This window comes from Paecilomyces variotii, assembly GCF_004022145.1.
Source record: "Paecilomyces variotii strain CBS 101075 chromosome Unknown C8Q69scaffold_17, whole genome shotgun sequence".
Taxonomy (NCBI): domain Eukaryota; kingdom Fungi; phylum Ascomycota; class Eurotiomycetes; order Eurotiales; family Thermoascaceae; genus Paecilomyces; species Paecilomyces variotii.
The window spans coordinates 66,823-77,459 of NW_021167156.1; the positions used below are offsets into that span (position 1 = coordinate 66,823).

Below are 10,637 nucleotides of genomic sequence, written 5' to 3' on the forward strand. Positions count from 1 at the left end.
TAAAAAGGAATAATAATATATTTAGGCTATTTTTAAAAAGGATTAAACTTATTATATAATTACCCCTACTATAAATATACTTATATTTATATTTAAACCTAAGCCTAGTATTAAAAGACTTATAGCTACTCTAATAGAAGTATTTAAAATATTTATTATTATATTTTTCTTTATTTCTAGACTTTTAAAAAGACTCTTTAATCTAAATAAATTTAAAGGCAATTAAAAAGATCTTTAGTATTTTATAGCCTAAATTTAAGGGAAGATAATAATTAATTAAAACTAATTTTTAACTCCTTAGAGCTATATAGCCTATATAATTAACTGCTTAAAAAATATATCTTATACCTAAATATTATTATATATTAGAGATAGGACTTATATTCTTAATAATTATTAAGAGATTCTAAATATCTTAAAATATATATTTAATAATTTTAATTATATAAATAATATATATAATAAATTATTTAATCTCTACTAAATTAATAAAAAATTTAGAATCTTTTTTATTAAATTTTAGTATCTAGCGCTAAAAAAAAAATATTTAAAAAAATATTATTTATTTTACTTAAGCAAGCTATTAATTAAGAACTCTAAGAAATATTATTATATAATTAGCCCCTAAGTTATAAGTATTATTAATTTATTAAATTTTTATAAGACTTTAAGAACTATTACTGCTAATATATTATAAACTAGCCCTTTATTATAAAAACTTATACTACTATTTTAAAACCTATTTAGTATATTTAATCTCCTTTATTTATTTTAAGTCTTATCCTAACTATAAAATATAATAATTAGCCTTAGAGAAGCCTTATATAAAAGAGTAAACTAGCCCTAATATAGCTATATAATTTAATAGACCTAAGTATTTCTAAATGCTTAAGTAAGAGAGAGTATAATTTATTATATTATAAAACTAGCGCCTACTTCTATTATAGCTTCTTAAAATATTATATTAAAGACTATCTATATCTAGATAATTATTAGAAGATCTAGATTATAGTTATATATAAATCTTATCCTTAAATTTTTTAAGTAATTTAATTCTTAGACTTATATAATTTATCCCCTAGCTAATCTTTAATAAAAGGAGTAAACTTAGAGTAAATTATAGCTAGGCTTAAGAATTATATATTATTTAAATCTCTACTACTATTATTTATAAAATTAATCTTAAGGAATATTTATAATAATTAAAATTAATAATACTATCTATAATATTAGAAAAGAAGAAGAAAAAGATTTATTTATTAATTTATACCCTGCTTAATATTAGAGCTAAAAAATAAAGATTTATAAACTAAAAATAGGCTAAAAACTAAGAATTAGAGTTTATCCCTTTAAAGAGCCTAATTATTCTATATATATTTAATAGAAGAGAACTAGAAGATAAGAAGATTATATATTATATTTAGATAGACATAAGAATTAAAGATTATTTTAAAAAAAATGCTAAGTTCTATATTATCTAATTAATATATTACTCTATTATTTTAAGACTCTCTTAATTAAAGCATTATAATTTATACTTATAATTTATTATCTATAATATTATCTTTAATAATAATTATTATTAAAAAAATTATAATATATTTTTAAAGCTAATTAAAATATTTATCCTATATAATATTCCCCTAAAGATTTTACTCTAATACTTACTTCTAAGACCTAAAAAATTAAAAAAAAGAAATATAGCCTTTATTTCTCTAGCTGCTTATTTTATTTATACTTAAAAAAATATTTAAATATTTATAATTATTCTAAAGGACCTAGATATTGCTTTAAAAATTAAATAAGTTTAAAAAAAAGACCTTGCCTATTTATTATCTAAAAAGTTTAAAGATTATATTAATATCTTTTTTTTTTAAAAAGGCTAAATACCTATTATTATATTATTTTTATAACTATAATATTAAGTTATTAAAGGGGAAATTGCTCCCCTTTAAACCCCTATATATTATATTCTAAGATAAATTAAAGATCTTAAAAAAATAAATTAAAAAAAACCTAAAAAAAAGATTTATTTGCTTAAGCTTATTGCCTGCTATATCTTTAATTCTATTTATTAAGAAGCTTAATAGAGAGATATAGACTTATATAAATTATTAAACCCTAAATATAATAATTATTAAAGACTAATATTCTCTATTTTTAATTAAGAAGACCTTAAATAATCTAAAAGAAATAAAGTACTTTATAAAGATTAATATTATTTCTATGTTTAATAATCTTTATATTAAGAAAAAATAAGAATATTTAACTGCCTTCTATATTTAACTTAGCTTATTTAAATTATTAGTAATACTATTTAATTTAATAAAAATACTAATAATATTCTAATAGTTTATTAATAATACTCTATAAGATTATTTTAATATCTTTTATATTATATACCTTAATAATATCTTAATATATAGTATAACCTGTTTTAAATATATTTAATATATTTATACTATCTTATAAAAGCTATATAAAATAGGCCTATATATAAAGATCTAGAAATATAAGTTTATTATCTCTAAGACTAAGTTTTTAGATATTATTATTAGCTAAGACTATATTAAAATAGACTTAGATAAGGTAAAAATAATTATTAAATAGAGGACCCTAATTTATATAATTAATATATAAGCCTTTATTAGGTTTAGTAATTTTTATTATTAATTTATTTATAATTTTTCTAAGATAATTATATTGCTTATAAACTTAACCTAAAAAAGAGTTCTCTTTAATTAAATAACTGTCTATTAGTCTAGTTTTAAAGCCTTAAAAGAAATATTTATTTAAACCCTAATTTTAAAGCTATTTAACTAGACCTGTAAGATTATAATTAAAACTAATTTATCTAATTATATATTAGCTAGAGTTATATCTTAATATAATAATAAAGAAATCCTATATTCTGTTATATTTTTCTTAAAGAAGCTCTCTATTATAAAATATAATTATAAGATTTATAATAAAGAGCTGCTAGTAATTATCTATTACTTTAAGAAATAATACCTTAAGCTTAAAAGCATATTATTACTAATTAAAGTTATTATAGATTACTATAATTTAAAATACTTTATATTAACTAAGCTATTAAACTAATAATAGGCCTATTAGTTTAAATTCCTATCTTAATTTAACTTTTAAATTATATACTAACTTAAAAAATAAGAAATAAAGCCTAATATCCTAATTAGGAGGTTAAAGAATCTCCTTAAAGAGAGGGATAAATAGCTATAATATTAGAGCTAGATAGTTTTAAAAAAGAAGAACCTTAACCTATAGATTTAGAAATCTCTAAAACTAGAAGCTATTACTAAAAATTAAATAGTAAAGTATATTTACTTTATTAATCTAATAGCTTAAGAAATTAAAAAATAAAAATCTTATTAAACCTATAAGAATACCTGCTTAACTTACTCTAAGAAATTAACCTATTTAGCTTAGAGAATCTGTTTAGTCTACCCTATTACCTAATTAGTTTATTAAGATTATTTAATCTATTAAAAAGATAATTTAATCTATTAAAGAGACTATTTAGCTTATTAAAAAAATAGCCTAGCCTATTAAATAAAATTAGTTAAATTCCCTTACTATATCTAATAAACTAAAATATTTATCTAATATTAAAGATTTATTAGATATAGCTTATTTATTTAATAACTTAATATAGTCTATTCTATAGGCCTTAGATTATAAAACTAATTATTACCCTAAGATTATATTAGTTAACTATTAATAAAGAAAAAGATATCTATATTATAAAGATTATTTATATATTCTTAATTATAATAAGCTAAAAGCCTGCCTATTATAAGAATACTATAATAAATATATATTTAGATATCTTAAAAAATATAAGCTTTATAACCTAATTTTATAAGAATATTATTAGCTAAATATATATTAATATATAAATTATTAAACCCGGAATTATTATATCTACTATTATATTATACCCTTAAATAAAGGCTATTAAAAAGTTTTATACTAGCTCCTTATCTCTAAATACTCTTAATAAAATATTTTAATAAATTTTATTATTAAACTTATACCTTATTAAGATTATAATATTATATTAATTACTATAGACTAACTTATAAAAATAAAATACTTTATTCCCTATTAAACTATTTATAATACTAAAAAAATAGCGCAATTATATATCTACTATATATAGAAGCTTTATAGGCTATTAAAGACTATAATATTTAATTAAGGCTTTTAATTTATTACTATTTTCTAGAAATACTTAATTTAATATTTAGATATTATAAACTTATTATTTATTATTTATTATTCTAAGACTAATAATTAAACTAAAAGAATAAATATTATCTTAAAATAATACCTGCGCATTTATATTAGCTATTTATAAGATAATTAAATTAATTAGCTATCTTTAACTAAGTTTATATTAAACTCTTATTATTTTAAGACTATTAAAATATTACCTTTTTTTACTAATTATAAGTTCTATTTATATATAGGATTTAAGCCTATTTAGCTTATAAACCAGCTTATTATTAGAGATGCTAAAGCCTTTATTAAAAAGATATAAGATATTATAAATTATATCTATATCTAGATTTATATTATTTAAGTTTATTATAAAGAATAAATTAATTATTGCTAAACTCTAGCCTATTATTATTATATAAAATAGTTTATTTAATTAAATATTTAAAATATTTATATTTAGCGCCTTTAGAAGAAATTTAATTAGAAGAATCTTAGCTTATTTTATATTATTAAGGTTATTAGCCTATATATTTATTAGCTTAATCTGCCTATTTTAATATATATTTATTTTATATTTAATATTAGCCTATTTTACTCTATTATTAAAGATCTTATGCTTAAATAAAGATAATCTTTATTATTGCTTATTAAAATTAATAGCTTTAAAAAATAAGTTATTAAAGATATCTTAAACTCCTAATAAGAATATTATAAATATAAAGGCCTCTAATTATAATATATTATTAAATAGTTAAATTATAATAACCTAATTAAAAAGCCTATATATTATCTATAGTATGCTTAGGAGATTATTATAAATTTTTATTACTACTACCTAAATAAGCTAAAATCTAAAGATAGTCTTAATAAAGCTTAATCTTAAAGAAAGAAGTATTATTATAATATTAGTATAGGAGATTATATAAAAAGTTATATAATCTTATAAAGATATTTTTAGTATATAGCTTAATCTAAATTTAAGCTTTTTAAGTTATATCTTATTTACTAAGCTTACCTATAATAGCCCGTTCTAGTCTAAATTAGCTAAATAGAGATCTTATAGCTAGTCCTAGTATTAACTACCTTATTCTATTTATTCTAACCTACTCCCTGAGCCCGCACCTTAATAAATAAATATTAATATATTTTAATTTTATTAATATAATTTATATTTATTTATAATTATTTTAGTATTTACTAGTAATATTATATTTTATTATTTTATATTATAATACTTATAGTTTAAATTATATTAATATAAATTATAATATATTAATTTTTTTAATTTTAAAATTATAGTTATATTTTATATTTTTATAATATATATATAGAAAAAGAGAGAGAATATATTTAATCTTAAAATTATTATTAATTATAACTTAATATAATTAAATATTATTAATAAAATATTAATATATTAAATAATTACTAATATATACTAATATATTTAAAATATATTAATAATTTATAAAATTAATATTTATTAAAAAATATTAAATATTATTAGTAAATCTAGATTTATTTAATAGTAATAATAGCCTGTATTTACTTAATTTTAATACAGATCTAATAGTTATTTACCTAGTCTTGCGAGGCGGTATAATTATATTTTATAACTAAATTATTTTAATTCTATTAGTAAATCTAGTAATATCTAGTATAAAATATAGCAATTACAATCTTACCACCCTGCAAGATAAGATTTACCTGTATTTACTACCCCGCCAGATTTAAAAAGTTTAGTTTTTAATCTTTATTAGTATATAATTATATAATCCTAATATAAAATAGTAAACTACTAGTAACCTACTGGTAACAAAAACCTCGCTACCTTACAAGATGCTACCTTGCGACCTCGCGACCTATATAACCGCGAAAAGGCACGGGAATAAGAATTATATGATATCATTTTCTGTTGCAATTTCCGTTGCAATATCAGTGCTGCGAATATATCCTTAATTAGCTTCTCGCCCATATGGTTGCTTTAGTATTGGGTATATGCGCAGTTGCTGCGAGCTGACGACTTTATATGATAAAACGATGCAATAATTGGAAATTAACGAATAGTGATAGATTCAGGGGGAGATAGTAGCTATTGCGCTAACTGTGCGACGGCTTCTTAAAGCACTTTAAAATAACCGGGCAAAGGGCAGGTTAATAAAATATTGGTCTGAAAAAAAAAAAAAATAGCTATCTAATATATATAACGGCAAGCTATATATAGTTGACAAAGGGATAGCTTTATATCTCGAAAGTCGCTCGGGAAATGAGTCGAGTTATATCATAATATAATACTCCGACAATATCTCCATGGGAGATAAAGTAAATGACTGAATACAATTCACACATTGCAAAACATTGCACGCCGGAGACAAAAAGATTGTCATCGGTACGCGATGTACAAAAAAGAAATTTCTCTGAATGCGTCGACCGGGAGTCGAACCCGGATCACAACTTTGGAAGAGTTGTATGCGAACCGCTACACCATCAACGCTTGAATGTGCTTACAAAGGCTTTTTTATGTTTTATGAAACAGTCCTCAACCAATCGAAGTATCTCAACGGAGACACAATAATGTTGCTTCATCTATAGGGATTACTCTTAAGATAGTTTGTTTTTCTCTCATGTAGTTATGCTGTTCCAAAGAACATTCTTATCTATAGATTCTTTATGGCACTATTTGCCTTGCACTTTCATGGTATAACCACCGTTAATCGACAGTAGGCCGGCCCCATGACTAAACTTGTGGATACAGAGTACATAAACCAGTTGCCAACTTGGGCTGAATTCCAGTGATGTTGTGACTTACACGAGGGTTAAATACTGGCGTTCTTAAGCTGACTCCCCGCTGGGGTGTAGTTAGTATGTGCCCATGGGGCAATAAGAAACCATCGGGGTTAAGGAAGGCTTCTGTGCAGGTATTGATTGAAGGCGGCCTCTAGAAGCGGGTGGGCGAACAGGAAGAATAGCGAGAAAACGAGATAGGCATGGCCGAGCATGACGACCAGCTTCTCACGCGACAGAAGCACTTTCTTTGGCTGTACACTAATTTCTTTAGTGCGCTCTTGAGCAATATCCTCCGCAACAAAGTCCTCATACGGCAAATATCTCAACCCAGTAAGATATACTTATCATTTCCCGACGCATCTGCGCTACAGTAGATATTCCCCGGATTCCTCTTAGCATGGTCTATACTAGTGAGATCCTGCCCCTCTTTGCAACGTGGGTTGTCCCCTCCCGTTACACCTCTAGCAGCGCTTTTGATAGGATCATTTGAGATACCTAGAGCAGACTATGGGACCGTGAGTTGAACAAGTAGTAGCCAGATATGACAACCTTTAATATTCCGCCAGAACCTGAAGTTTTGATACCACCTGAAGGAATGGCACAATTTCATCAGCTTCATTGTCTGGTACGCAGCCCTTGAAATACCACCTCATAATCTCTTTTTAGTCTGCGATGGTGGTGGCTAGAACTATACCCGCCAATTTACATGGCACGCAATGGGTAAATACACAGATGCAGTCCTACCACAAGAGCTTCATCTTGGACTTGCAATGTTGGGTACATTCTTTGTTTCCTCTTCGATAGGAACTGTCGTGCTTTTCGGGTTTGTGGGTTTCAGCTGGGCAGCTTCCGCCTGGATCCCGTATGCGTTTGTTGGTGCAGAAGTGTCATCTGGCTACTTTACAACACACGCCTATGAAGCTGTTACGATGAACGAAAGTCCAGTTGGTGACGGTGACGAGGAAAAGAGTCTAGAGGGTAATAGTATCCCGAACATCGGAGAATGCTTGGGGCTAGTATATGGCATCCATAACGTATCAATATGTCTGCCATAGATTCTGATGACCCTGGGCATGGCACTCGTGTGCCCCTGCTTTCTGGGAAGAGTGATGTAAGTACCACAAACCAAGGATCGGATCTTGTTTGGGTCTTGCGCGTTGGTGGCATATGTGTTTAGTAGCTACATATATTTCCACAGGGATCCAGAAGCCCTGGGGGCAGAATCTCTTCTAGAACCTGAATATGTATGAACATAGAACTGTTTTTAATTCTCAAATAGTGTTCATGAAATTCTCAGTCAAGTGTTGCCAAAGACATCAGTACTGCCATCATTTTCATCCAGCGTACAATTAGTTGTAATCATTTTAGGTACTCGCAACTGTAATGTACAATGAAAGAATACGGTCCTGTATGACGAATTGATTGGGATGAGATGAGATATGCTATTTGACATGTAAGGGCTAGCTAAACTATTTACACATGCACATTACCACACACCGTTTAGGCGGAAACGGGGAATTTCTGTCCCACAATCTCCTCACTCAACTTCCAAAGCTTCTCGGAATTCTCCTTGTTCTGTGCGTACTCCGCAGCGGTACCTATCTGGCAGTCATCCAGATACGCACCAGATTGGGCTAAGTCAACCGTTAGACACTCTTCAAGCTCCTATTTCATAATGTCATGTTTGGACTTACATTGAATGGAAGGATCGAGGGCAGCCACAAGAATCGTTGAAGCACCTTGGGGAATGTTCTTCAGGTGCTGGAGGGGATCAAGATCGACGTCAGGCACTGTATGGTTCGATATAATTAGCATCGGACATGGGAATCATAGCTGAAAGTTCGTTTGAATCGATCACTCTACTTACTCTGCTTAATCCTCTCTAGAGCCTGTGCGACAAAGCCCGTATCAGACTCGTGGCGCGCAAGCCGTGTTTCCAAAATTCCTGAAGCTCTCGATTAGCCTCAAACTGCCCATGGAACCAACAGAATTTGTAATCATGACTTACCTCCGGGGTGCACAGAAAAGGTTGCGATATCCTTAGACGGGATTCTATCCGCGAGGTATCTCGCCATCAAGATATTTGCTGTCTTTGACTGGCCATATGCGTCAACTGTGTCATATTTGGTACCAGCCTATTCACAGTCATATTAGCCAGTGAGTATATAACATCGTACTGAATATGTCAAAAGAAATACTGACCGAAAACCCAAGATTATCGAACTGGACTCCGCTCAACCGATGGCCAAAGCTGGTGACATTGACGATCCTTGCGCCTGGTGCTGCCTTCCGCACTTTCTCGAAGATGATGCTGGTAAATAGGAAGTGACCAAGGTGATTGACTGAGAACTGCAGTTCCAGTGGTTTTCCGTCCTTGTCTTTGTAGGCAGTCTGGGTATAGGGAGTGCCCATGACACCGGCGCAGTTGATCACAACATCAATCTTTGCGATCTCCGGGTTGTTGAGGATCTCCTCCGCGGCACGACGGGTCGAAGAGGGATCACTAAGGTCCAGCGGGACGTAGTACACCTTCACATTCTTGTTGATTTCCTTTATCTCATCGATGACTGGGCCGATTGTATTGATAGAACGGCCGGGAAGGATGAGCTGCGCGGGAGAAGCGTCTCGTGCAAGGGCAATAGCTGTCTCTCCTCCAAGAGATTGTGTGCCAGCACCAGTTATGAGAACTATACCGTCAATACAATTAGTCGACACCTCCTATCCGCAGAGCTGGAAGCAGTAGGGAGGCAGAATATACGCACAAGTACGGCCCTTGACATTGTCTGCGTAAGCCTTGACCACTTCACTGCTGGTCGTTGTGCTGGTGAAATCCTTTCTGATCGACATATTGAACGAGATGGTCAAATTGTTCTGAAGATAGATGAAGTGAAAAGATAGATGAAGTGAAATGAATTCCTGAGTACTAGTTCTTGTTTCTCTTGTTTCTCTTGTTGCTCTGTACGTAAATTGGAGTCGTGGGATCTTCTTCATTTATATCTTCGTGAGCTAGCTATATGTGCCCGATGGCAAAGGCGATAACCACGGATTAATCGATCCGCCATATTCTATCAGAGGCATCAATGTTCCACACTGTGATGCTGAATGTAGAAACGTACGTACAAACTCGGTTGAGCAGACGTTTATCTCCGAGGATGGATCTACAATATCTGGTTCCACTAATGAATAGAAATTCTGTCAGCATGCAGAAGTCTCAGATCCGACAGGGCCTTAAATCCGATATCGTGCATTAGCGTCCGCCTACCCGCTCCCAGAGCCGCACATCATTGGAGGTTGCGGAATTAAGCATTGGTCTAAAGTGGGACCTGCATGAGCAAGCCGTCGGTTCAAATTTGTCCGCTCCGTCGTCCTGGGATCGGACGAAAAGTCTTCTATGAGCATCTACCAGTCGAAGTCTTAGTGCTATGATTTCCTTCTCCATGTCCGGGATCAATATTCTATACCTTTCTTCGATTATCTGTTATCCCTTGTCCTGTACCATGCGAGAAATTCGGAGGATCTCACCAAGAATGCTCCTTAATCCAACGTAGAAGTCATCCAATCATCCAAAGTTACAATCTATTGAGGAAATATCATCTTCTCTGTAGACA

General features: G+C 28.9%; 2 protein-coding genes and 1 non-coding gene across 3 annotated transcripts; 1 reads left to right on the top strand and 2 right to left on the bottom strand.

Moving 5' to 3' along the window:
• Nucleotides 1-6,664: 6,664 nt before the first annotated feature.
• Nucleotides 6,665-6,736, bottom strand: C8Q69DRAFT_t139. Its single transcript has one exon. It is a non-coding gene; the product is annotated as a tRNA-Gly (tRNA).
• Nucleotides 6,737-7,745: 1,009 nt separating this feature from the next.
• C8Q69DRAFT_510659 (hypothetical protein) lies at nucleotides 7,746-8,084 on the top strand (the record flags this gene model as incomplete). The annotated part of the gene is made up of 1 exon (XM_028633208.1): nucleotides 7,746-8,084. One exon carries the CDS (start codon nucleotides 7,746-7,748, stop codon nucleotides 8,082-8,084), a length of 339 nt encoding a protein of 112 aa, XP_028481333.1.
• Nucleotides 8,085-8,453: 369 nt separating this feature from the next.
• C8Q69DRAFT_531173 (short-chain dehydrogenase) lies at nucleotides 8,454-9,876 on the bottom strand (the record flags this gene model as incomplete). The annotated part of the gene is made up of 6 exons (XM_028633745.1): nucleotides 8,454-8,663; nucleotides 8,724-8,819; nucleotides 8,897-8,974; nucleotides 9,038-9,164; nucleotides 9,232-9,716; nucleotides 9,792-9,876. The coding sequence occupies 6 exons, from the start codon at nucleotides 9,874-9,876 to the stop codon at nucleotides 8,530-8,532; spliced, it is 1,005 nt and encodes a 334-aa protein (XP_028481334.1). The 3' UTR covers nucleotides 8,454-8,529.
• Between the last annotated feature and the right edge of the window lie 761 nt (nucleotides 9,877-10,637).